The sequence below is a fragment of the Rhinopithecus roxellana genome, chromosome 5, assembly GCF_007565055.1.
Source record: "Rhinopithecus roxellana isolate Shanxi Qingling chromosome 5, ASM756505v1, whole genome shotgun sequence".
NCBI lineage: Eukaryota > Metazoa > Chordata > Mammalia > Primates > Cercopithecidae > Rhinopithecus > Rhinopithecus roxellana.
In genome coordinates, this window is record NC_044553.1 from 91565485 (window position 1) to 91593395 (window position 27911).

At 44.3% G+C, this 27911-nt stretch overlaps 1 protein-coding gene across 2 annotated transcripts in view; it reads right to left on the bottom strand.

Moving 5' to 3' along the window:
• Positions 1–38: 38 nt before the first annotated feature.
• Positions 39–27911, bottom strand: part of PRKCH (protein kinase C eta) — a 239357-nt gene continuing 211484 nt past the window's right edge. For both annotated transcript variants that reach the window (XM_010354646.2, XM_030931748.1), the window contains exons 11-14: positions 21116–21254; positions 20233–20421; positions 3132–3275; positions 39–1334 (exon numbers count right to left, since the gene is read on the bottom strand). In XM_010354646.2, coding sequence (XP_010352948.1) covers positions 1188–1334; positions 3132–3275; positions 20233–20421; positions 21116–21254 — 619 coding nt within the window. In that variant the 3' untranslated portion in view covers positions 39–1187. The remainder of the gene's footprint in view (positions 1335–3131; positions 3276–20232; positions 20422–21115; positions 21255–27911) is intronic.

Consider the following 27911-nt stretch of genomic DNA (forward strand, 5'->3'; position numbering starts at 1 on the left):
CTTAGTGGGAAGGAGACAAATCATTCCAGTCAAAAAACTGCCTTTTGCTACAAAATGCATTTATTTCCAGTCAGACAAAATTCTTGAACTGTATATTCGGGTACATATTATAAGGTCATCTTTGATATATGCCCTGTTTACAAGATCCATTTCTAATTATTAAAGTGAATATCAAACACACATCTTTGCATCTTAAAACATAAATAAACTGCTAATGTTTATAAGCCATAAGTCTGGTCACTGACATGAGTGGCCTGCAATTCTTCAGTGATGAGCACACAGTGATACAGACATGATCAGATTCCCCAGGTAGGCAGGCAGCAGGCACCTGTAATTCACCCGCTGACTGTGCTGCTGTGGCAGTGACCCTTCTTGTGAAAAAAGAGTTATGTGCAGACAAAAGTGTGACATATGCAATGTGGAGAGGCATTTCACAGAATGCAAACACCATTCAGGTAAATTGGTAGACTCCAGAATGAATGAAAGCTTAATGAATGCAAACCTGTTGTTTACAATACTGGGTATTGTGGCACCTTTTCACTGGACACTTTAATAAATATCTATTAAAGAAAGTAAGGATAAGAGAAGAAGCTGAAGCAGTTGTCTTGGTGCACAACATATTTTCAAGATTGGGCTTTAGGTTGTGAGTTTCAGAGATACCATTTTTTCTTTCTTCAGAGTAAATCATTCTATTTGGAAAGCCCCTCATTTCCTTAAAAAGACCTTTAAATTCTTCATTAGCATTAAGAGACTTCTTGTAGACTGCCAGGAATTGGGGTTCATTGGCTTAAAGAAGAGCACAGCACAGTTGACAGAAAGTCTTGGTTTGTGTCTTGAATTAAGAAGCCTGATTGGCTCAGAATTTCTTAGGTCTACTTTATTCTTCACACTTTCCCTCCTTTTGGCTCCTGTTAACATCCCAAGCCCATAGCCACAGACGCTCATAGGTGGAGCAGTATACTTCATAAAATCTCATTTCAGTATCAACGATTTCTACTGCCACGGCTCCCTCTGGACTCGAAATAGTTGATATCTTCAAGTTCCATCCTTCACAGAGTTCTCCACTTGCTCCTTGAAGGTAAGGTTCTTGTTCTAAGGCTGATGCTGGGAAGGTCTCATAGAGGAAATTCCTGGAAAATCTCTATTCCCTTCGGGTTCTTGTGCCCTCTCTCTCACTCCCCATAAGGCTACGGTTGCAATTCTGAAGACATGTAGGAAAAGTTTCTAAACTCATCCTGGTTAATCATTGGAAGATGTCCCTCATCAATTGGAGTTAAAACTGGCTCTTCCTTTATGAAGTCAGGGTCAAAATTACTGACATCTTCTCGGGATTTCTGCCAAAAAAAGGGAAACAAGGGTCAGATTTTATGCGCTTGAGGCTTACTCATCTTGCATGGGACATAGCCCATTCCAGTGAGTTCAGAGGAGTGCTCTGTAGCTTGTTCAGTGCATTATTTACACTTATTGTTATGATTAAACCATGCTTTACAGCAAGTCTACTGCATGGTGCATTATTATGGCATTTGGCAACCACCAATTCACTAATTCCATGAAAATCTTGCTGAGCAGGCCTGTCTTAATAGGAGGCTAAGGATTAATTTGGTCATCCAAAAGCAGCTGGCTCACTCACCCTTTATTCTCATTTCACCAAGGTGGCATTTCCCAGCAGGCCTTGCTGAGGGGTGTGCAGCTGTATTTGTCAACAGAGGTTGGTAGGTTCATATTTGTCCTACCTATTGTTTGCACAGAGTTCTATACATTTGAAGAGATCTTCCCAAAAGGCTTCTTGGAAGTGCTGAGCTTAGGGAATAACTGTCGGTCATTTTACTCTCTAGGTAGATGCATTACGCCCTGCTGGACCAGCTGTGCAGTCAGGACTACAGGCTCCAGTCTCTGAAGGCCATACTCTCCCTAATCCCAGGGGAGCTGGCAGGGGGCTGACCATTGAAGGAACGGCTTTACCTCTGGGTGCCTGGCATCCAACAGCCTAGTAGGCTGTTAGTGATTAAGTGCACTGTATGTTTTTAAAAGTTGAGTATTTTATATTTGTATAAACAAATGCTGCAAAGATCATTTCTAAGTGAGTATGACACATTTCACTGCTCTTACTTGGATCAATGATATTTCTTTATCACTCTTTTTTTTTTTGAGACAAAGTCTCACTCAGTTACCCAGGCTGGAGTGCATGACGCAATCTCGGCTCACTGCAATCTCCACCTCCTAGGTTCAAGCAATCCTTCTACTTCAGTTTCCTGAGTAGCAGTGATTAGAGGCATGCATCACCACACCAGGCTTTTTTCTTTCTTTTTTTTTTTTTTTGTATTTTTAGTAGAGACGGGGTTTTGCCATGTTGGCCAGGCTAGTCTCAAACTCCTGACCTCAAGTGATCCACCTGCCTCGGCCTCCCAAAGTGCTGGGATTATAGGTGTGAGCCACCATGCCAGGCTTCCCGATCACTCTTGATCTATCGCTAACCTGGCTTCTCTGCCTTCCCACTGTGGAGCTCTTGACCCACAGATGAGAACGAGCTCAGCTCTCAGACCACAAGCGGGACCACCCTCAGGAAGCCCACTCCCTCAGCTGCAGAGCTTGGAGAGGAGCCCCTGGAGCTCCCAGTATTTCTTTGGTCAAAGGGAGCCTGGCCTGGACTTTGCGCTGTAGCAGCTATTACAGACCCAGGCTCTCCAAGCCAAGAGGCCAGGCTCAGTGAAGTAAGCAACATCTCACACCCTCTCTGCTTTCTCAGGGGCTTAGAAAAGGCATAAAAAGTGCCCCAAGGAGCATGAGGAAATTGGCTAGAACAATGACTTTCTCAATTAGCCAAACTCTTTTGGGGAAACCTGCAAAGTTTCAGGCCTCTTATACCCTACAAGATTTTAATTTAGGTTAAGGGAAGTTGGAGATTGGGTAAACGAGAGGTGAAACTTCTAAGAATTAACCTGGGCACGTGAAGACATGTTGTCCCATGGACAAGGAGCCCAGGTTCCCCCCAGGGGAGGCTGCCCTGTGCAGTGACCAGCTGAATTTCTCGTCTGTCACCCACAGGGGCTATCTAGCTGTTCTATGGACTTTGGTGGAATGCTGTGACATCTGAAGAAAGGAAAATCTCTGTGACAGCCTGGGACACTTACGATTCTGGGTCTGAAAGGTGGTTCCAGTTGGCGATGGTTCAGCTGGGCCCAGTCGATTTCCTTAAAAAAAGGATGTCTCAAGATGGCGTGCTCACCTCCCTGAGTCAAGCTGCCCAAGCGCATGGTGGGGTTCTTGGTCATGAACTGAGTGAGAGAGACAGAAAGTGTCAATCATTCATTCACATACAACCAGCATGTCACAAGACAGCAGGCATCAGCCATGGCAGAGGAGCTGTGTGAGACTTTCTGGCAGGTCTTGCTTAACTAGCTGGGTTTTCCATCACAGGCAGCACAGTCAGTATGAATCATGCCTTAAAGGCGCGATTGCCTGTGTGGATTTATGGCTTTTCCCACTTCCATTTCAGACATGGCCACTAAAAGAAAGCAGGAGGGTCCAGTTTTCTTTTCTGTAAACACCATGTATTTTTCTTTCCTCTTTAAAGAAAAGAAGCTCTTTATAACAGTGTGCCTTTCCCCAGCACTGCAGTTGTGGGCAGCAGACATCTTCTGAATGGGGCTACTTTCAGAAACAGCTGTGTCATTTTTCTGAGTGACCTGACCAGCTGGCCAGGATTCCCGCTCTCTGACGAGACCGCAGAGAGGAGAGAGAGTCGTTATTTTTGAAGATCTGTGTGAAGAAGCAGCAAAGGTGACATACTGAAAAGGTCTGTGTCCTGGCTCTAGAAAAAACCAAGTTGGCCACTTTTCTTTATGCAGTGAAGATATCATAGCTCTAGATGAAAGGCTTTTCTTCAAGATGTTCCCCCCACCGCCACTGTTTCGAAGTAGGTTCAATGACTGAGATTCCATTGCTCCATAGACGAAAAACTAAAATGAGCACTGCCACACAGCTAAGCAATGTGTGCATAGAGCTTCTCCGTCTTTCCATCAGTTGGGAAACTTCCTTACTGCTGGGTTCCTATCAAAATATGCTGGGCTAAATCTGCTTTCCCAAAATAGCCAGGAAAGATGTTCTGATCGCTTCCTGAGCAAGGACTAGTACAGGATAATTCACTTTTCATGGCTGGAGTGTGGTTCTCAATTTCAAAGACATTGAAACTAATTCCCCATATTGAAAGAAAATTGTCTTGGATAAAAAGTTTTGTTTTTGTTTTGATTTAAATCAAACTATCTTTAAATAGACTTATGACAGTCTCCAAGCACTTCTTTCCAAATCTGATTTGTGAACAAGACAAAAGTAATGCTGTGTTTATAGAAATTGTTTTGGAGCAGAATTTACAGAGAAAATCTTGTTGAAGGTGCAGACACGGAAAGACGGTATTTGGAGGTGGTCCCCCCTGCCATGCCAGGTGTCCAGAGGTGTCAAGCTGCCAGTGTTGATTCAAATGAAAATGATAATGTTGAAGGAGGCTGCAAAAGTTCCTAAGCAACCTGATGGGATATACCTTGTAAAATGCTTTCAAAAAAGCTTCAAACGGCAGCTAATAAATGAATATACTGACAGGGTTTAATTGCTTCTCGTCTCTCCTAGTAACAGGGATTAAAGGCCACAGGTGGTTCTGGGTTGGAGGCAGGACCCAAAAGTAAAAGCAGCATTCAGAGCGGCACAGGTCCAATCAGAGCAGCTGCCATTCGAGGCACTTACAGTGGTCACCGGGGATTCAGGAGATGCATATCTTATAAGTAACTCAGTTCTGTAAGAGCTAGGAGTTAGTTCATACTACTTGGGCTCTCACTGAGTAAGCCTGTGCAATGCAGGCAGGAAGGGGGAAAATAGTTACAAAAAAGAAATGAGTAGATTCTTGTGTTAGGAAAGTCAACGGGATACAATTCCTGATGGAAGAGCAGTTGCTATTCTAAGAGCTAGTTAACAAAAACTAATGCTGCAAAAAACTCGGGAGACAGGACGGCAGAACACACCCAGATGGCCTGTGGGAAATTCTCAGGCCTGCCAATGATGTGAGAGAGGACATCTTGTGAATGGGTGGGTACAGCTTGTTCTTCTGGGCAAGACAAACAGTGCGGGACTCTATATGCCAGGGTGGCTGAAGCCCCAGTGTCCAAGAGGCTTGCTCATTCCTCCCTGCCCCTGGCACTGAACCCAAGCTTCCATGGGGCACTGTGGAAGAGGCCTTGCCTGATGACAAGTAGACCAAACACGACCGTCCATCCTCTAAAAACTGCACCCTTGGAACTGGGGAAAGGCAGAATAACCCTTTCACTAGCTTGATACTTAGCCTCTTGGGCTTCTGATAAATCCTTTTGAATAACCAAGCAGTTTTGTTTTTATTTTTAATACCTTGGCCTGAGCCCTTTAGATGCAGCCATTCTCAACTTCACACACACACACACACACACACACACACACACACACACACACACACACACACACTTTGATTCAACTGACAAAGGTTTTTAGGGAGTCTACTATATGTAAGGCAGCACACTAGGGGTTTCTCGGGGACATGCAGATGACAAAGACAGTGTCTCTCCACCCAGGAGCTAATGGAGAGAAGGCGGAAGAGTCAAGCAAACTTCATAATACACAGCCGGATGAAAGGAAAAGAGACTTAGATCAAGTGCTGTGAGAGTTCGGAGGAGGGACGGGGCAAATAACATTGGGGCTGGTGGTGGGAAGGCAAGTGACAGCCTCATGGAAGAGGTGGCATTTGACCAGAGATAAGGATGAACAGAATTAACATATTAGGCATGAAGGAAGAAAATGTGTCTGAGGACACAGCCAGCACAAATGCAGAGGCATACAAGTGCCTGGTACAGCTGGCATGCAGAGATGACTGAGGAACCGCGGGGGCAGCCAGTGGGATCCATCAGAGGTGAGTGATGAGAGCTGCATAGCAATTTAGGGGATGACTCTAGCCACAGTGTGATGAATAAATCTTAAATGGAGAGGCAGCGCCTGGTGCTAGCAGTTCGAGGCTGAGACAATAGCTGAGAACACACGAGAAATTCAGCAACTAGGAAAGTTTCTAGTTAATCAGAAGGAAGAGTTGGAAGCACATTCTGGAAGGCTGTGGAAGAAGGAACACAATCCACCAACTGCCTGGAAGGGAGTGAAAAGTCCAAAATCTCAGGTTCTCCCTGGCTGCCTGATGGGGCAGTGGTGTTGAGTAACAGAAACAGGGAACAAAAGAGGAACAAGAGATTATTCTTTGTAGCATGAGTATCAGTAGCAGTGTTAGTAGTAGTAGTAGTTTTGTTAGTGGAACAAAGACAAAAACAGCTCACACTTAATGAGATCCTATAGTCTGCCAAATCTGGGAGGTTGATGGGCTCAGCTTTGCATTGGAGGTGTATGGGCACCCATGTGCAGATGAATTCTAGGATAAATCTGGGGTGCAGGCCAGGGCTGGCCATCTAACGCTCAGAGACATTGAAATTTGAGTAACCACTAAAGCTGGGAGGATAGGTTAGATTGTGGAAAGGGACAGAGACAGACCAGAACTGAGACCAGCCCTAGGTCTCAGACACATTTTATTCGGTCTACATAATGCATTTTGAAATAATTTTAATTACTTCTCAAACATTTAAACATTAGGAAATGTCACATCACATGAAAAGTCAGGTTTTCCGCTTCTCAAGGAAAATGAGATGCTCAGGAACACGGTGCCTGCACTCCTCTTCCATAGAAATGGCCTGGAGTGGAGCAGGGGCTGCTGCTTCTCATGGGGCATCAGAGACCCAGTCAGCCACATGCCCCACCACTCCCTATCGCCTCCCACCTGGCTGGTGTCACTCATGGACTTTCATGGCTCCTGACCCCTGGCGTAGAGTGGGAAGCAGCCAGGGTGGCAGCTGGAGGAGCTCATGAAGAGGCCAGAGGAGGATGAATACCATGAAACAGAAACCAGGACTGGGAGGAGAAGGGTCCGGGGTGATGCTAAGGGGGTGGAAGCTTTGTGTGTCATGGTGGTGGTGGGGTGGCCCTTCTACCACTACCCCTCTCCAATGATGTGAAGATGAGTAAGTAAGGGAACACTCAACATTAGTCCCAGGGCTGAAATCTTTCACAGTTCACGTTGGTGCAGATGTGTGGAGTTGGAGGTGGATAGCTTTCCATCCTAGGCTGGGCACGGGCCTTTCCCTAAACACTCTGTTTCTACTGCTGTGGATGGTGACAGCATAATCCTTTTGCAGAAAACTTTCATTATTTGCTTATGTCCCTAATGGGACCCAAAGGCCAGTAAGTTAACAACTGTGCTGCTCAGGGCCATCACTTTCATCCACATCTAAGGTCACACTGAAAAGTTGCCTCACCTCAGCTGACCTTCTCCCTGACTGTGATCCAAGAGGGAAAGTCGGCCAAAGAGGAAAATAATGTGACTTCATGAAATATTCTGCACACGTTTACTGAAGGAAGCAGAATGTTTTCTAGGGCCAAGAAAAGCACTTTACAAGCTGCAGAGAGTGAGGGGACCAGGGTGGAAAATCTGGATTCTCCCCCAAATATAAGTCTCAGACTCACTGGAGAGCAGCAGAAAGAGAAGGGTCAAGAACTCGGGGAGTCATTTTGTGCTCCCCTTCCTGCTGTGGCCCTCATTACAGTGGAACTGAACTAGAGGATACTCAAGGACTCAGAGGCACACCTGGCCCTCAGAATGAGACACTTAACAGTTTTTTTCCCAGGCTACAGAGTAGGTGTGGCTGCAGGGGAAAACCAGTAGACATGCTCCCTCCTGAGGCTAGCTCTAACAGGACACATAAGGGATTTGGGCCAGGTTTGTATAAGAATGTCCTGGGAGGCCTTCTGCAAGCCAGGGAAGGCTGAAAGATCTAACAGCTTCTCTGACATGGAGGGTTGGTCAGGATCTGCAGCTTCACTGCTTGTGTTTGTGTAATTCTTTCACCACTGAGTTACTGTGTGACCTTGGACAAATTTCTTAGCTTCTCTGGGCCTTAGATTTCTCAATTCTAAGATGAAGATTTTCCTATATTTCAAAATGTTGTGATGAGTCCATGAGAGAATTAACATAAAGCGCCTGGCACAAAGAAAGCCCTCAAGAAATGCTAGTATTGTGACTATCTTGTTGCTGTCCTATGCTCGAATACACTGTCCCTAAACACTCTGTTCCCACTGCTGTGAACAGTGGCAGCATAATTCTTTTGCAGAAAACTTCCGTGATTTGCTTATGTCCCTAATGGGACCCAAATGCCAAACTTGTAAGTCCATCCTGTTCTACTTAAAGGCAGGGGCACAGATAGAAAGCTGCCGAGAGACTACACTCTGAGGTCAGCCTTGACCCTGAGGCTCAATTGGCTCTCCCTGTTCCTCTAGAGCCAGGAAAGAGAGAACAAGATCTCTTTCTGCCTTCACTGTCCTAGGCTCCAGTAGTGCAGTGGGGAGGAATGGTCTTCGGAAAACAATGTTTCTTTTTCTTGCTTTTTAAAAAAATTTCTGAAATAGGATCTTCCTATGTTGTTCAGGCTGGTCTCAAACTCTTAAGCTCAAGTGTTTCTCCTGCCTCAACCTCCTGAGTAGCTGGGATTATAGGTGCGCATCACCATGCCCGGCTAATTTTTGTATTTTTAGTAGAGACGGGGTTTCACCATGTTGGCCAGCTTGGTTTCAAACTCCTGACCTCAAGTGATCCGCCTGCCTCGGCCTCCCAAAGTGCTGGGATTACAGGTGTGAGCCACTGAACCCGGCCTACAAACAATAGGTTTTAATGTGCAACTGTATCTGTATTAACAACAGAACAGAGATACTAAATGCAGCAAGATGGGTGCAATGGAGCAACTTCTTTACAAATCTGGTGTCAGGTATGGTGCTTATCACATCTTGTGGGCTGTGCTACACATGAGGCAGCTTCAGTTTTGAGTTGTTGGATGTTCCAGATTATAGAGTTTAAACTAATGCTGTGTCATTATGAGTCTTGAAAAAACCGGGCCCAAATGTACTTTGAAACTCACTAAAATATAAGTAATGGCTAAAAGTATTTTTTTCCTCTTTCAAAATCTGTCTGATTTCATAGGAAGAGGACAAGTTATATAAATAAAGCAATTAGTCTAATAAGATTTTCTTCCAGGAGCCAGAGAACACTGTATTTTCTACCCAATGGCTGGATTTGGCTGTTGGGCAAACAAAATAACCTTCTCCATTCATTCAATTTCAGACCTTAAACAAAGGGCAGAGAGAGAGAGTTAGCAGCTAATGCTGGCAAGTTAGAAGGGAAGAAAACCATGCCACAGAACCTTCCTGCCAATATTCCAGAGAGATGATCCTAAATGGGGAAAAGGCATTTTATGGCTCTAAAGAGGGTCCTGGGGAGAAAGGGCAGAGAAAGAGCACAGGACACAGAATAGAGTATGGTTCACAGCCATGATGCCCAACCTCGCCATGGCCATAGACCCTAATGGCCACCTCGGGCTGGCGAGAAGCACATCACGCATGCGTGTTGCAGGCGCGTGTCCGTCTGAAGGATGCTGCTGGCACACGCAGAGTCTGACCCAGTTATGAAGACCAACCTTCTCCTTTCATACCCATCCTGCTGGCTGTTGGGGAGATCTGGAGACACCCTGTGCTAGCAGCACCCTCCAGTTCAGGGCAGTGGTCACTCAGGAATGTGGCTGCACAGTATAAGAAAGACACCAGGCTTGGACCTGGCATTGATAAGTCACTTTTCCATAGGAGAAGGCAGTGACAGACATTTAAATGTAAGATGAGGCTGATGACAGTCCACTGGAGTGGGATGGGGCTTGGTAGGGTGGAAAGGACAGACAACAGACTTCTGGAATCACTCTGGGGAAACTGTGATCTTCCCAAGTTCAGGTTCTTATACAGAATGGTGCTGCTATGGAATACTGGATGAGCCAAGAGAAGAAGTGCTCTAGCCTGCTCAGATTGGATCTGGATGGAATTTGCTGGGGAGGGCTGGAACTAGTAACCTGCACACTCATGGCAATGGCCCACCCTGCCAGGTATCCAGACTAGTTTGAGAAAGGGGAAGCTACAGGAGTGGAGAGAGTAGAGAATGATACAGTTTGATACAAGTTACCGCTTAAGAAGTGGTAGCCATTACCACTACATATGTATGCTGCATACTCTTTTGTTGCACTAGGCATTAAGTGTTCCAAATTCGTTGGATATAATCCTTATAGCAACTGTGGTTATTATTCCCATTTTAAAGATTAGGAAACTGAGAAACGGACCCATCTGTAACCTGTCACATAGTTTGGAAGTGCTACAGTCAGGATTCAAACTCAGACCTTTGCTCTCAGTCCCTGTGCTAGACTTCCTCTCGAGGCTACCAATTTTCTTATTTGGATTCTGGGTTAAGACACTTGGACGGACAGGTGAGGAGAATCACTACACAGTTATCTTTATTTTCTCCTAATAAATGACACTCAGGACTTTGCCAGACGAGAATTCACAGCACTCTGTGTGTTTCCTTATGTTGTACTTCTTTGCCGGCTCATGTGACATTCTTTTTCCTCTGATTCCATGGAAGGAGAAGGGCTGAGAAGTACATACAGTGCAGGTGCTAAGTGAAGGAAGAGAAAAGTAACAGGGCTGGAAAAAATCCCAGGCATCCTTCCGCCTGAACACCTGGTTTTATTTCAAACTACTGAGGGTCTTTATGCTGGAAAAGATAGAAGGACACTTAAAATTTTCAATACACAAAGAGCTGTTGACCAGAAGAGGGGTTAGATGAGAAGTAATTTCAGGGAGAAATAAATTCAGGGAGTGGAAGTTAAAGGAAGCATATCTAAGCGTTATCATAAGAAAAATTAAAACACATAATGTGGTTGTAATACTCAATACCATTAAGTGATGAGAGGGCTTCCTGGCAGGAACAGGATTGTGTCATTGAAAACATCTGAAGCAGAGCCGGACTGGCCTGTCCGGCGTCAGGTCGGTGGCCACACCAGCGGCCTCCACAGTCTGTGCCCATATCAAGGGACTCTTTTCTTTCTTCTCTTTTTGCATTTATCACTAAAAACTCTGGGAGGAGAAAAAAAGCTGGCATTTTGAAGACTGTCCTTCCCTCAGCTACAGATGCTTTGTTTTCCTTGAGTTTGAAATGGGCTTTTCTTTATAAAAAATAAAGTGAAATAAACTTGCTCAAGCTGATCTCCCTGAGCCAGTGAAGGAGGAAGTGGGCATGCGGGTATATTTGAGAATGCTGGCGGGTCAGTGCCTTCTCTGGCAGGTTGTAACTGACCGGCATCAGAATATTCTGTGCGATTATCTCCAGAGACACACTACACAGTGTACTTTATTTTCTCTTGATGAAACTCAGTACGGTAAATGCCCTATACTGTTCCTGCAGCGGGGCAGGGGCAGTGCTCAAATCTGTGGTGGGCTTGCTGGCTGTGTTTTCCATGCTATCTGCAACTGGAATCCAGCAGCCCTTCATGAGCACATACTCAATTCCTTTCCAAGGTTCCCAACACCCCGCACCTTTTCTGTGTTTTATAATCATTATTGCTTCCCTGTATCTTCATTCCTGTCATGGGACAATGTTGATTAACCGTAGGTAAAGGTTAGAGGCGAGTCTCGGAGATGGAAACCCAAGGTCATGCGGTTGTGCCAATGCCCGCAGTTAGACAACATGCTTTTATTCCTGACAAACCAGTCTCAGGCAGCTCTGACTGATGGGGCGGATTTCACTGCTCTCCAATGACTTCCAAGTGGTAAGAAAAAGCTGCTGCTACCCTACATGCCCAAGCTATACAAAGTACTTTTTTCCAGGTATGATTCCCCAAATGTAGCTACTGAAGAGAAGTGAGTGCTAAACAAAGATTCCCTAGTGGGGACTATACAATGTCCTTTATTCTTCTCTCATGAAATCGAGGCCAATACCCTTCTTTATCCTGGATGTGCATTATCTTTGGCATCCAAACCAAATCTAATGATCAACTGCCCAAAATTATTGACCTTTGATAGTTGGCAAGGACAAACAAACAAAAAACAACAAAGTCAAATACTTCTGTTTGCAAGAGTTTTTCTAACTTGAAACAAAAAGCTTTTCTGACCCACAGACACTGGTTAGCAAATCTCCACACAGGAAAAGTTTCCAGGGTCATTTTACAAAAGCTTTGACATCTTTATCTTCCTGGCAGAGATGGAGATAAATGAGACATGCAGCATGAGTACTCTATTCAAAATAAAGAAAAAAAATCCTTCACACAGCTATCAAAATGGAAGGACCTCCCACCTTAGGAAACTTAAAATCTAATGAGGGAAAAAGAAGTAGAGAACAAGAACTTCAACAAAATTGTATGACTTAAAAAGACCCAAATACAAAATCTCCGGGAAGAGCAGTGTTTTTCTGTTTTCTGCAGACACTGGCCTTGATCAGTGAGCAAATGGTTCCTTTTCTGAAGGGTGTTAAGCTCACTAGGGGTTTCGGTAAGAGGCCTGTGGGGCAGCTTCCTTTCCTCAGACAGGCATTCCAGTCCTGACTGCCAGGTTGCATGTTAACCACTCCTCTTACTCAAGGATCTTTTGATAACTTTTTTTTGGATTTCCCCTAACAGTGTTTGAAAAACCAGCCCTAATGATCTGGGATTGGGTCCTCTGCGTTATTCAGGTCCCATTTTTCCTTCCTCTTCCCCAGCCTTCTCCTGGCTGACCACCTTTGTTGGTTTCCTTGAGCATTCCAGCCTCTCCCAGGAGGGGAGTAGGGAAATGGAGAGGAAGACAGTCAATGCTCCTGGATGGAATTCACTGTCTGGCGACAGATGTGGGACACACTCAGGGCTAAAAGAGGATCCCTGAATTAACTGTGGTTCCCCCTCCTTTGTGCATAGAGGCAAGCAGGATTCCTGCAGAAAATGCTCAGATGACGAAATCTGAGAGGCTGGATCACAGAGAAATCCACATGCATACATACATACTTTAATTTCTATAAAGCTTAGGAACAAAAGCACTTTATAATCTCCTTCTGATGCCAAGTTTACAGTGCTTCCAGAGTCGACAAAGGTGACTCAGGAGAATGTACCCAGCTCCTTTCAGCACTTATTTAGCCCAGGCACCTGTGTGAGCTCAAAGATAAAGGTGCCGATTTCACCTGAGTAGAGCCTGAGCCACGTGATTTCTTCCTGGAGATGATTCAGCAAAGGAGTACTAACCTCTGAGACAAGGCCTTGGCTTCCTGAGCTCTGCTGACTTGCCTGGGACTTCCCTAAACCTTTCCGGACCTAGACGAGGGCAAAATTCAGCAGAACCTCAGAAGCCCTAAGCAAATGACAGACTTCCTTTTGCCTTATCATTATCAGCATTTTGGGATAATTTACTGCCAGCCTAAGAAACCTGATGGCATGGTGACACCAGAAAACAGGTAGTATATATTCCCAAACCAAGTAAAAAAAAAAAAAAAAAAAAAAAAAAAAAAAACAGAAATAACAGCTGGAATGCCTTTTATTTTTTCTTTACACAAACGTGTGTGTCGTCATACGCCTTTTTTCTGTTAACTTCTGAGGATCCTGCCAGTGTGAATACTCCGTTCTCTGCGAGTCGCAGGTGAGGCTGCTTTTGAGGCACACACATGTTAAGTATTAAACAAACATTTGAAACAAAGATGAGAAAAACAGAAGTGGAAGCAAGAAAAATACTCTTTCCAGTGTGCTTATTTGGGTGCATATAGAGTTACTTTTAGATGTGCGATTACTGGTTAATGATTTAGGGAATTCTTTTCCAGTAGAAATCCTGGGCTAAAAACTGTGTGTGCTCTAACTACCCCCGCGCCCACTGATTCTGCACTCCATGGGAAAAGTTCTCACAAGCAAGTCCTTTGTCCACTACCCACGTCTATAGGAAATGTTTGAACAGCTACACACAAAGAACTCACAAGTCCACAACCTTGGGGGTGTTGTGGGTGGAGAGGGCAGTGGTAAAGGTGATGACAGGGAGGGCCGGTTGGGACAGTAATATTAGATTAGGGGTGAAGAAGATGCTGGAGCCTGCCTTGCCAATCACACACTTTTAGAGGAAGGCTGGACAGTACACACCCTCCCCAATCCCGAATGTAGGCACTCGCTGACATCACGCCAGATGAAGCCCTGAGGTCTTCAACATCTGTAACTCTATGGTACGTAACATAAACAGGTGTCTGAACAGTTTCCCCAGATACAGAATAATAATAATACCTTTCATTTAAAAAGGTAAGAGGGAGTTCAACAAGCTTCCTTCTTAAATAAATCTCCATCTCAGGAAGCCATGGAAAGATGCCCCCCCCACACTGAGATGGCAGAGAAAGGCACTGTGAAGGGCTGGCTTGGAGATCTCAGCTCTTCCTGCCTCCCAGTGGGAAAGGGCAGATCCAGCTGGGAAAGGATCTCCCAGGGCCCCAAGGAGGGAGCATGGGGCAAAGTCCAACAATGAGGATTCTCTCCTTCTCTGGTCTCTTTTCTGTTAAAAATGCTTCTTTGGGGTACCCTTTGTTACTACCCTGGGGGTTGAAGGACGCTTCTTGAGAAGGCATAGAGTTTCTTAAGGGACGCTGAAGAAATGAGTCGTGCTAAAACCACTGGGTAATTTTGTCTGTGGCAAAAAATCATCAGGGTGACATAGACTCCCAGGCCAGGAACCCGAGACTCTTACTTGGATTTAAGAGATGTGGCCAGGATCCACAGGGCAGCTTGTATGTGGCTCATATCATCTGCTCTTTCTGTATATTTGTATTGTAAACCATTTCTCTTCATTTGTGAAGATAGAGATCACTTTTTCTATACAGGCTACAAATGTTTCTTCACACACACATGCTGAGCTTGTTTGTATAAGATATTCATTTATGTGGTGGTTTTAAAAACTTTTCCATTGTGGAAATTTTAGACAACAGTAACACAGACCCTCATGTATACTCATCACTCAGTCTTGATGGTTACTGACACATGCCCAGTCTTGTTTCATCTGTTCCTCCCCACAACTCCTGAATTATTTTGAAAGAAATCCTGGAAGTCACTTAATCAGTAAATACTTCAGTCTGTTGGTCCACTCTTTATACAATAGCCAGGGTGATCTTTTGCACATGAAGTAGTGATTGCATCATTCATGCTTGCTTGGAATTCTTCAAAGACTTACGCTGGCACTTCAGATAAAGTCCAGTCTCCTTCGTGTGGCCTAGGATGTCCTTTGGGCTCTCACTGTTCCCTCAGCCTCCTCCCCTGAAGCTCTCACTGCCCCACCCCTTTGCTCATCACACTCAAACCAGCCTGCCACTGAGCTGCTCAAATGGACTGCTCCTTTCTCAAGACCTCTGCACACTTTCAAGCCTGATTTCTCTTCAGTCTTTATTAAATGTCATATCCTCCAGATGGCCTCCTTTGGTGGCCCAGGTCATGTTAGATCTGCCTGTTAAATAAATGCTTTCAAAGAACTTTGGATTTTAATTTTTTTCTCATTCAATTGTAAGTATACAGTTAAGGTATAATTGCTCTTTAAAATTTCTTTCTCCCTCGCCACCCCAACTGGACTGTAAATTCCACAAGAGCAGGATCATATTTGCCTTGCTCGTCACTGGATTTCTAGCACCTTGCACAGAACCTGAGTGTTGCAGAACCCATGCCTGCTATGCACGTGTACGTTGATATAAGCCTATTATATAAATAAACAGATCAGTATCTATTTGGCTATTTACACCCCACCTATGCATCTTTGGTCAAGATTTAAAAGCTCCTGGAAAAACAAAAATACAATTTCCTTAGGAATAAAAGCCTACCACAGCCTTGTGTAAAATTAAGCACACAATAACCTTGATGACGTTGCTGAATTGTTCAAGGAGAAGATGAGGATAATAACACCTCTAAGTGTGTTGTGAAATTACTACTCACAAGTTAGCAATACTAATCACTTACTCTTGTATTGTGCATTCCACTTGGAAAACGCTTTCATGTATACTGCGTTATTTGAAGCGCGCACTGTAGGTGTTATTATCACACCTTTACAGACTGAAAACCAGCGGCAGAAGTCAAATGAGGTCTAGGGTATGTTCTTTCCGTTCTAATATGTAAAGTCCTTTCATCTCTCTGGGCCTCAGTTTCCTAATCCACAGATGAGGAAATGTGGACAAAATATTTTTAAACTATTTCTAGCTCTACAATTCTGTGTTTATGCTTCTAATGATCACACAAAACTATAAAATTAAGGGCAAAGACAAATAATTACAGTTCACAACTTAGCACTCATGATTTCCCTACTGTTTTTAGAACTAGGCAAAACACCATCCAATGGATTCAACTATTCACATCAGGAACTCTTGAAGTCACCAGGCTCCCAGAATGTCTGATCTTAGGTGGACACAAAATTCTGGAAAAAGGCGTCAAGTCAATAGTGGTAAACAACACAGTATACCTTGATCTGGCCCTGTGCAACCAAATGAATGCTTGTTCAGAGTGCACATACCACATCTTATTATCTATTCATCTGTTGATGGACACTTGGGCTGCTTCTACCTTTGGGCTATTGTACGTAATGCTGCTATGAACATGGGTGTACAAATACCTATTAGAATTCCCACTTTCAATTCTTTTGGGCAAATATCCAGAAGTAGAAGTGCTAGATCATATGGTAATTCTGTTTAATTTTCTGAAGAACCTCCCACCATACCATTATCCACGCCAGTTTACATCCTCATCAGCAGTGCACAAAGGCCCCAACTGATTTAAGTAATGTGTTAAATGGCCTTTGATGAGTCACAATTTCTCAGTGCTTCATGGTTTCCTCCTCTATAAAACGAGGGGGTGGGAATGGACAATCTCTAAGTTTTCTTCTGGTAGTAAAATAACTATATTGGCCTAATTAAATCAAGTTGCAATTAGAGCCAGAAAGCAGCCTGAGTGGTTGGCATAGCACGCCTTGCTATCTCAAACCCTCCTCCTAATATGACAAATACTTTTGCAGAGATAAGGACAGAGTGTAAAAAACTCATTTCATGCATGCAGCTCTCAGCGGTAACAGTGCAGGACACTTCCTGGTAGGTACCCTGTGGCAAGCACTGCTTCAGGCACCCACACATGTTATCTCATGCCAACCACGCAGTAGCCCTGTGGGTTGATACCCCACCTGCTGAGGCATGGAAGAATTATGCCATTTGTCCAAGGAAATGGAGAGGAAACTAAGGCATGCAAGACTTATGCCATTTGCCCAATGTCACACAGCCTATTAGTCAAAGAGCCAAGATCTGCCCCCAGGCAGCTCTGCTCTGGAGGCAGGTTCTTAACCAACCCAGTTCTGATGCCTTTCCCTCCTCAGTGTGTCTCCTCAAGTCTAGCCTTGAGTGCTCTGAATATTTCTTTCTTCTCTTTGATCACATTTCTATTTAAATGTCTCAGTCCCCTGCAAAGACTAGCTGAATGTTCTCATCTATACCATTTAAGCTTCTTGTTTTTAGGCATGGAGAGTAAAATGTACCAAAAAAAAAAAAAAAAAAAAAAAAGAAAAAGAAAAAGAAAAGAAAAAGAAAAAAAAAAATCCCAGAAATCCTCTTAGTGATTTTTTTTCGTAATTTTATCTGACAACATTTAAGTGTTTTTAAGAAAATTACATTGAAGGTACATGCCTTGAAGGAGGAAAACATGGAATGCTTATTGTGTGCTCGGGAAGTTTACCTATATTATTTCATATAATCCAGACAATCACCCTTTGATATGGATTTTATTACTTCTATTTTACAAGCAAGAACACTGAGATTCAGAGCGGCACAGAGGCTCGCCAAGGTCACTCAGCCGGAAGGTAACAGGACTGGGAGGCAGGCCTTGCGCTGTGAGCCCAGAGCCCCTGCTCCTTCCGATGTGGAAGATGCCCAGAGAGAGTGTCAAGTGTCACTTAGGAAAATGAGTGCTAGACACATGATATGTAACAGTCGCAGCTGCTGCCTCCATCACTGGAGCAGCTGGCGTGAGAAAGGAGCTGAAATAAAGAGAAGTGAAGGGACTTGTAGCTTCCCAAAAGTGAACCTGCAAGGAGAGAGAACTCAGTCTCCACTGTATGCGATTCTTCTTAGGCACCAGAGGCTGTTTCCTCTTAGAGGAAAGACCATGAGGCTATTACTGGATAATATATTTGCTCGTTACCAAAAATATCCATATTTACATAAAAGATATAGCTTGAAGTAACTGAGCTCACCTGGTTAAAAAAGAAACAGTCTTAGAAATTCCATATGAATCTTAACCTTGCTTAGTACTTGTCCTAGGTTCTAGGCTAAGGGGATGATACCTAATTTCAGATTTAGTTGGAAAGAACTCTCTCAAGAGGACTCTGAAACACGAGAATAAGGTTGAGGACTTCTGAAAATGTAAAGACAAAAAATTAGGAATGTCCAACCCAAATGGTGATGTGGCCTCTTAAGATTTCTACTAGACCTAGATTCAAAACGCATATGGTATCTATCAGAGAAACACTGATCTGGATTGCTAATCCAGTGTTTATATTAGAGAATACAAAAATTTCTTGAGGCATGGACTGACTTTTATTTCCTACCCTTCATGGTACCAAGCCTAGTGACCAATGCTGACAACAGGCATTTCTTTACGGCTTGAACCAGTATTTTCATGTGAATTATGAACTCTGGGATCCTTCGTCTAAATATTAAAAACTACTAAATCAGCTACAGTAATTGGACTAAATATGTGGGGTATGGAAAACCATTAGTATGATGAAGGTGGCTGTTGCCGGCCACAGAAGGCTGGCATGCTTTTTCGCAAAAAGCCAGGTTCTGGGCCATGGAAGTAGGAAAATGATCATGCAAAGTCCGCCTCCCTCTGCAGCATGATGAGGCTGTGTTATCATGGTTTATGTGATCAAAATTGGCTGCGGCCAACCTAGGTGAGTACATTTCCCTTCAGGAAGTTAAGAAACTTCATGGCACAAATCCACGAAGACAAGCCTTTCTCTATGACTTTTTTTTTTTTCATAAAATTATAAAAGCCATGTTTATGGTTTCCTCTAAAATTTCCACTAATATAAAAATGAACTGTTCTTACAAAAACATGTTAGATAGGAGACATTTGGTAGAATCCCAAAGTACTGTGAGATTTTTATTTCTGTGAGATTAGTGCTTTCTCAATTTCAGGAGGGTACTGGCACCTCAGCTTGAGAATCGAGCCATGTGTTATGATTCACTTTGGTAATATTTGCCTCAGAAGGATTTCTGTGATTATTTCTCTTTTAGTGATGTAGAGAATTCTCAGGGACAATCAAGCCTTCAGCCCCAGTGCACAGTGACCCACATAAAAAATGTCCTTGAAATGGCACTGATTATAGGGCTAGAAGTTTCCAAAGAGAAACAAGTCTTTCAACAAGATAGCAAATATTTCTCACATTTTGCTTTTGCCTAAAATTACTGAAGGGATATAACTTAAGGATAGTAATTCTTATGCCATAGATACTATCCAACAGAATATAGATTGTTCTGATTTATCCCTTCTCAAACAACTGATCTTTTATTTGCCTTTATATCCCCTCTGCATATAGTAGGTGAAAAAACATGATTTTAGAACTCAACTAATGTGGTTACAGAATTGACCCAAATTACATGTACTTTATTTTCAACATAAAGGCGTCCAATACATGTTTTTCCTCAACTCAAAGGCGTTCAGCACAGTGCCTTAAATGCACACACAGAAAAGACTTTCTCAACATGATCCATTACAACACTGCACCTGCAGCCTGGGCATGGCACCTGGCTTGCATAAGAATAACTTGGAGACAAAAGAGATCTGCAGAGGCTTGGAAAACCTTCCTTCTCCTCTCCCAGCCCTAAAAGAAAGGCCCTTCATCCTACCGCTTGAAGATGCCAACAGAAACACAACTGATATAATAACAGGCTGGGAATGGCATTCACTTGACCCAAAACTCTGGTGTGACCTGACTGTATGGAGGGGAAACATCACCTCCCCTCAACTAAAGTTTGAAGTGCTAGAAATACTTGCTATTTGGCAAACAAAGTTATCAAGGACTATCAAAATTGGCCCCAAAATAACTATTGCATAAGAGAGGGTGTATTGCATAAGAGAGGGTAACAGCCTGAGAGAACTCTGGTTCTTTGCTTCTTTAGATTAGAACACAAATTTTAGTTAGAGCTAGTGGTTTACTGGTGGGAGGCACTGAAAAGACACCAGAAGCACATGAAACAAGCTGGTCTGCAATAGATCAGAAGCTAGCTGGGTAAGCCAAACTCACAGATTTGAGGATCCCTGTGGCATCTTCATGGAGCCAGGTAGGGTAGACCACCTCGTCATTCAGTATGGCCTCAAAGAGGTCATCTTCGTTCTCTGCCTCAAAAGGTGCGTGACCGCAGAGCATCTCATAGAGCAACACACCCATTGCCCACCAGTCTACTGCAGGCCCGTACAGCATTTCCTGGAGGATCTGTGCAAAGGGGGCAGCGGGAGAAGGTGGTTCATACATCAGATTAACAAATGTGTTCTTCATAACTAGGGAAATTGGTGCACTAGGAAATATCAAAGTTTTTTTTTTTTTTTTTTTTTTTTTTTTAAAGTCTCCTGTGCTACCATGCATATTTCTTTCCATTTCTACAGAGTGGTCTGTTTTCCCTGTGGTCAACTCAGAGATGCCTTCTCCGGTATGGTGAGGAAATATTTATGATTGGGCCACAGTGATGGGCTCGTGCAGATTCCGAACAGAAAGCGTTCTGGAAATATATCCGTGAGGAAAAAAAAGGAGACTAGGTTCACTCACTCATACGGGAAGGATTCAAGAGCCTTTCTTTAGTTCTGCTAAATGATGCTGAAATTAAATCACTAAGTAGAGACGAAGAGGAAAATAAATAGCCATGAGTGGCGTTCACTTTGTCTTCATTTACTGCTAAAGCCCAAAGCAACTGCAAAATCTACAAATTTTTTTTTTTTTAACTCAAATTCTTATTAGAGTGACTTAGGCCATTTTCAGCCATCATTCACCCAATGAGCCATTAACGAGTCTAGAGGTGTCCGCTTTCAACAGTGCCCCCAACGCTGCAGCACATAAAAGCAGCCAGTGGCATTTCTGGTCAGAGTTACTGGAGAGCTCAGATTTCAGAGCTGCATCAAGCAGCTGCACTCACCTCTGGAGCGATATAGTCTGGCGTGCCACAGAATGTGGCCGTGGTGACGCCATTGCAAATCCCCTCCTTGCACATTCCGAAGTCTGCCAGTTTACAGTGACCCTCGTGGTCCAACAGGACGTTGTCCAGTTTCAGATCTCTGAAAGATACAAAGAGCAGCATGCGATAGGGCAGCCAGACCCCAAACCATCCACCTCTCAGAATGGGCACACACACACACACACACACACACACACACACAACAAGTGCGGCCACATGCGGCCGTGTGAGCTTCTCTGTGCTATCTGGATGACAAATTTAGATCAAGTCTCAGAACTTGCCTCATGGCTCCAAGATGATGGGCCCATTAAGAAGGGGCTAACCACAGGAAAATGTGGGTTGTCCTTTAAAAACGGAGGGCAGAATGTGGCTTTTCTAGGCTTTCCACTTACCTTGTACTCAGCCTGTCCCCCATCCTCCACTCGAGCACCCATCTCTACCCATCAGAGTCAGAGTGAACACCCAGAGGGGAGGTGGCCACTGTGTGCCAGGGGTGGTGACAGGCACTAGGAGCACAGCTGATCTTCATCTGCAAGGAACTCACAGTGTAATGGGAGACAAATATTTCCTAGGCTAGAAGCTCCATGACGGCCGGGATTGTGTTTATGTGGTTCGCCACTATGCCTGGCATAATGTACTTAAGAAATACTTGTTAGCTGGGTGCCTGTAATCCCAACACTTTGGGAGGCTGAGGCAGGCAGATTGCTTGAGTTCAGGAGTTTGAGATGAGCCTGGGGAACATGGTGAAATCCCATCTCTACAAAAAATACAAAAATTAGTTGGGCATGGTGGCATGCACCTGTAGTCCCACCTACTTGGGAGGCTGAGGTGGGAGGATCACTTGAGCCCAGGAGTGAGCTGAGAGTGCACCACTGCACTCCAGCCTGGGCGACAGGGTGAGACCCTGTCTTCAAAATGAAAAGAGAGAAAAAGAAAGAAATACTTGTGTGTGTGTGTGTGTAAAACAAATAGATATATATCTTATATACAGACACACACACACACATATGGACAGGATAGACAGGGGAGGGGCAGAGGAGGGGGAACACACCAATTGCTGTATCATCCTAGTGGCATGATGAAGGTATGAACCAAGTGCTACGAGAGAAACATAAGAGAGAACAATTCCTTCCAGTGGGAGGAGAGAGAGAGAGCCTCACAGCAGAAGTAGAAATTGAGCTGGGTCTGAAAGCATGAGTCAGAGTCTCCCAGGCAGAGAAGGGGGAGTGAGAAGGCCGCCATGGAGAGGTGGATGGGGCGGGGACATGGCAGCAAGCCCAGTGGTGTGGCTGTGCAGGTGGACTCAGAGAACCCTCGGTATGGTGGAGGAGGCTGAGAGGCGGGCAGCACAGGACACAGGAGTGCTGGGGCCATGAAAAATCTCAGGGCTACAAGGAAAGTTAAGTCCTTCAAACCATGAAGGGTCCTGAATGTCACACTAAGGAATTTTGATTTTCAGATATTAGGCAAAAGGAACTTCCTGATGCTCCCTAATTAAGGGAGTAACTGATTCCTGGCTGGACAAGAAAAGATCAGTTAGGGGAGGCTGAAACCGTCCAGGGAAGAGATGTTAAGACCTGAACCAGAACAGTGATGAATGGAATGAAAAATAAGGAGTCAGTCAGGAGAAAGGAAGCAGGGCTTTGGTGAAAGCAAAATCAGTAATAAGGCTTGATAATCACTTAGAGATAGGCAGAGAGAAGCAGCAGAAATGACTCCTGGGTTTCTGTCTTAAATCCAGTAGGTTTGTGGGGATGTTAACCAGGAAAAGGAAAACCAGAGTGAGAAGAGGGTTTGTTTGTGGGTACCCCAGGTGCACAAGAAGCCTAATAGATTATGGAGACTCTGATTCAAGGCATTTTCCACCCCTCCTCCAATCCCTAAGAGCAAATTCACGTGGAAGGAAGTGAATATTCAGCAGCAGGATTGTTTAGTAAAGAGTCCTCAAGGTCGGCAGGAACATGGCCGTGTACTGATAAAGCTGTCTATAAATAAAAGGCAGTGCTCTCTTAAAACAACCAGCTTCCCAGCACAGGCACATGGTTCTCCTGTTGCCAACCACACCCCAGGGCACTGTTACAGAGGGAAGGTGGCACTGCTAGCCTCACAGGCACAGTCTAGACTGGACAGAGCGGCAGCTTGGCCTTTTGGGTGAGACATTTACACTTTGGTTTTTAAAGGAACAATATGCTCAGAGGCAACCCACATAGGCTGATCAGTGACGAGGAGGCTGCAGGTCACTAGGGTGGCCTGGAGCTTTGTGGTTAACTGCCATTGTGGGAGGCTGCCATGGCCTTGGGCTGCCTGGAGCCCCCCTCGCTGTGGCATCTTCACAGTGGCTGCAGCTGACTGCTCTTTCTGGTGTGTCACATTCACTATGGGTTGTGTCAGGGCACTCGAGGTTCTATTTTCCTGCCTCAGTGTGAGAATCAAGGTCTGTTGGCCTGCATGGCCCAAGGCAAAAGGTTGGTCTCCGTCCAGCCTGGATCACGTTGCTGGCTTGGAGGAGGTAGGTGATGACAGAACTGGCATGACTGGTTTCTACACAGTGTCCTGTGAGTTGATAACAGCCTGGCCAGGCAGGTCTTACAGAAAATGGGCACTAGAAAATGCCCAGGAATGGAAAGCAAGTCTGGTATTCCAGGAATCCCCAGTAAGTGTGGTTAAAGCAGCAAAGCTTTCATGGCACAGATCAATGGAACGTAGAACAGACTTCTCTGCTCCTAGCAGCAGCCTCCCCAGGTGTCAGGGGCATAAGGCAAAGGCATGCTGAGTACCTGTGCACCCACTTCAGCGAAGCAAGCTTTCTGTGTCTCTAACCCAAACCCAGTCCTGGCTCCAAATCAGCCCTTCTCCATGCAGAATCCCATGTCCCATATAAGTGTTTTCAGTGGGCTGATTTGTGGAAGCTGCTTCCTCCCCTTGCCCCACCACACGCATACAATATGAGCACAACCAATTTAACCTACAAGAGGTTGCAATCACAGCAGCGCAGGTCGGGAGCAGGGGTGAGGATGATTGGGGTCCTGTCCAGTGAAGGAGGCCAACACTCTCAATTCTTCCACAAGTGTTTTCTGACTTGCGAGGCACTATAAGGCCTGGGTGCCTGGCTCTTCTAGGGCTGAGGGCACACAGCAGAGAGGCACCTGGCTGAGGTTGGACACACTTAGTCTGCAGCCCCAGGAGAGAGCACAGCCGGGGGGACAAAGCCCATGAGCCCAGCTTTATCGACACTGTGTCCTAGCCTGACAAGCCAGGCCTGTGTGGACCTAAGCCCAGAACACTCTCACTCACATTTCCAAACAAGGTCACTGAGTTTCAGAATTTTCCCGAAGCCAGTATGCCTGCTGAGGTCTTGGAAAGGATCTTCTTGGGCAACAGAAACAAGTGCTAACAGAAATCCACAACGGTCTCAAGAGTTGACCCGCAGTTGCTTAAGAGTTTGTGACTAATGTCCCAGGTAAGAGGTCTGACTGCTTATTACTCAGCTGCTGTCATGGGCAGCAGGAATAGCGCAGGGAGGGAAAGTGCTGGGCCATCAGTTTTGTCCGTCAACTATTACAATCAGCTCTGCATGGGGAAGTCTTGGGACGCAGCTCTCAGAAGACACAAGTGGGCAAGACAAGAATGTGACTCATCCTGGTCACAGGATGCCCGAGGCCACAAAGGCAGGTTAGAGACCTTAATCCTGATTTCAATCTAATTTTAGGCATTCTCAGAACTGTATGAGCCGTAAAGGAAAAGCCATGGCTGTTCTCACACCAGGTGCTATCTAGTAAGACAGATCACTCAAACTGGGATCCCAAGAGGGTTCAGTTAAGAGCATAATGTAATTCCAGGCTACCAGTTCTGCCTTCAGCAAAAGTATCTCATACCTGCTCTATGAAGTCTGTCCTGATGTCCCCAGAGAGTCATAGTAATATCAACTCTGCTCCTAGGGTGCCCAGTTTATACTTCTATGATAGCACACCCTGCACTGTATTCCAGAGGCTCTGTCTGTGCACCTGTTTTCCTTCTTAGCAGCTCCAGCATGGTCCTGGCAGGAGGTGCTGACCAAAGGGATACACAGAAGCATTTCAGATGGACCCCAACGTGACTGCCCTGGCCAACTCGGAGCCTATCTTACTTTTAGGGGATAGAAGGACACTTCATAAACTTTGCTCCAAAGTACTTAAACTTATAAAAAGCCACATGTTTTACCCCTTAGAGATAGACTCAAAAGGGAAAAGAAGAAACCTGCAATCAAAATTTAAATTATCCTCTTTGGTGAAGCTGGAGAAAGAGATTTTGAAGGGTCAATTATTAAACAGCAAGGATCAAGCAGAACACTTATCCTTGTGCTGGCTTGCATCCAAACGGAAGAGCAGAACATGGAGGGGGTGACTCAAACAAAGCCAAAGATTACAGAGCCATTTACAGTCATGGTCAGCTTCCACTCTAAAGGGAAATCATGCCTTTATTTTTTTTTAAAGCAAAAGAAGTCACCCTAAGCCTCCTGACTTTAGTTTGAAATATGCAGAGGTCAGTTTTTGGCTTAGGAGTGCCTCAGCTTCCTATGCCAACATGTAACTCAGCAGCTGAACTTAACAAGGCTACACAATGAAGATTACAAGTTCATACAGGGCAGAGGCTCAAATCCTAAAATGCCAAAACCACAATTACCGGCTCGCCATTCATTAGCTCACTGAGCACCGGTATTTAATAGCTACAGCTTTTGTCATGCAAGCATAGAAGGGTAGAAAGAGTTATTCTATCCTCTGTGCTTGTCTGAAAGCTACATTGTTCTTGCTGGGTAATCAGGGTTACTTAAAATGCCCACAGTAGTTTCAGAGAGAATTCCCAAGTGATTGAAGACAAAGGAGATTCAGAAATTGGATTTATTTTGTTTCCACCATAAGCTATCCCGAGAGTAATAAAACAGATTGACATGAGTCTTACTGCTTAGATCACTAGAATCAGTTACTCTTCCAAAAGAAATAAAGGAAAGCGAGCTGAGAGCTGGCTCCTTGAACAAGAATGAATCTAGGATGCTATTTATATGAACTATTTTTAACATATTTTTCAACTTTTATCATGGGAAATTTCAAAATAGACAAAAGTAGGGAGAATGACACAACTCTCATACCGATCAAACAGCCTCGGCGGCTGCCACTGCACGTCCAAACATGTTCCCTCTCTATATCGACTCCCTCCCTCCCTGATCCATCTTTTATCAGATTATTCTGAAACAAATCCCAGACATGAACTATGTCATCTATAAACATTTTAGTATCCGAATCTAAAAGATAATATTTAATTAAGTACAACTTTGATACCCGTTATCATAAAATACACAGTCAATTTATGACTGTCAGCATACTGCCATTTATCTGTTGCTCATTTCGGGGTGGTGAGTCTGTGGGTCTGTCCAGACAATCTGGAAAAAAGCTTTTGTGAATAACAACAACAACAGTGTCTTCAGTGGTGAATATACACTGAATGTTCATCAAATGCTAAGTGCTTTATCCGTATTATCTTATTTTATCCTCAAAATAACCCTATGAAGTAGGCTCAACCCCAAGATCATATAGCTAGACAGGGGTAAAATCAGGATTCAGATTTACTTCTGCTCACCTCCAAGGCCTGGGCTTGTAACTTACTACACCAGGCTCAATCCCTTCCATGTAGTGGTGTCACTGGCCAATCCTCCTGACAGACTGTTTCCCAAAAGGACTTTAATTGAAACAAGAACCACCTGAGAGAATCAATAAATATCCTAAGATGGCACTATGATAGAGGGATGTTTTATGCATATTACTGTGAAATGCATACTCGAAATATTGCAAAGCAAGGTTCTTTTTTTCTTTTTTTGTTTTGTTTCTTAGCTTGTGCATAAATAAAGAGTTCAATGGATTTTACAGTCCTTGAGGATACAGGAATAGGGGAGTGCACAGCAAATCTCTCAAGTGGTCAAATGTGCAGATCATTTGCTGCCTTCCCCTGAGGAGGAGGAACTAACATGTAGGTAAGTGTGAAAAGGGGGCATCTGCCAAGTGAGTGAATGTGGGTTATGATCTTAATTTCAGAATAAAACTACTTAGGACTGGCTTGTGTTTTGAGTGTCTCGGTTTATACTTAAAATTGTTTCAAAGCAAGACTGATCGTATTAAATTGGCAAAAGACTTTTGAAAAGTCACGGAATTAGCAAAAGTATAACATTTGGTTTCATCTTGAGTTAGACAGTAGTGCCATTCATGTATCACCTGACATGAGATATTCATCCCTTTACCCACCCAACCATTCTTTGAGTATCGTCCATGAGCCTGGCCATATGCCAGGATCTTGGGATACAATAGTAAGCAAAGGGGGCACCATCTCTACCCACAAGGGGGTTAATGTATGGTGGGAGAAACAGACAGATCACCACACAAGTAAATTTACAATTATCAACTGTGATGAGTGCAATGAGGAGAAAACATGGGAATAGATCAAGGGATGGCCTGACCTAGCACTGGGGGAAGATTTCCCAGGAAAGTGACATTTGAACTGAGCTGTGAAGATTATTAACCAAACAAAGAGACAGAAAGAAGGGAAAGTGAGGGTAAGGAGAATTTCAGAAGGAAGGAACAGAGGTGAGGGGGTTCAGTTAAGAAATGAAGACTAGTGTGGTTGGAGTCCTGGGTGGCAAGAGAAGGGAGTATGGAGATAGGAGAGAGCAGGGACCAGATGAGGCAGGGGCCAGTGAGGATTTCAGTCTTTAGCCCAATGAACCATGGAA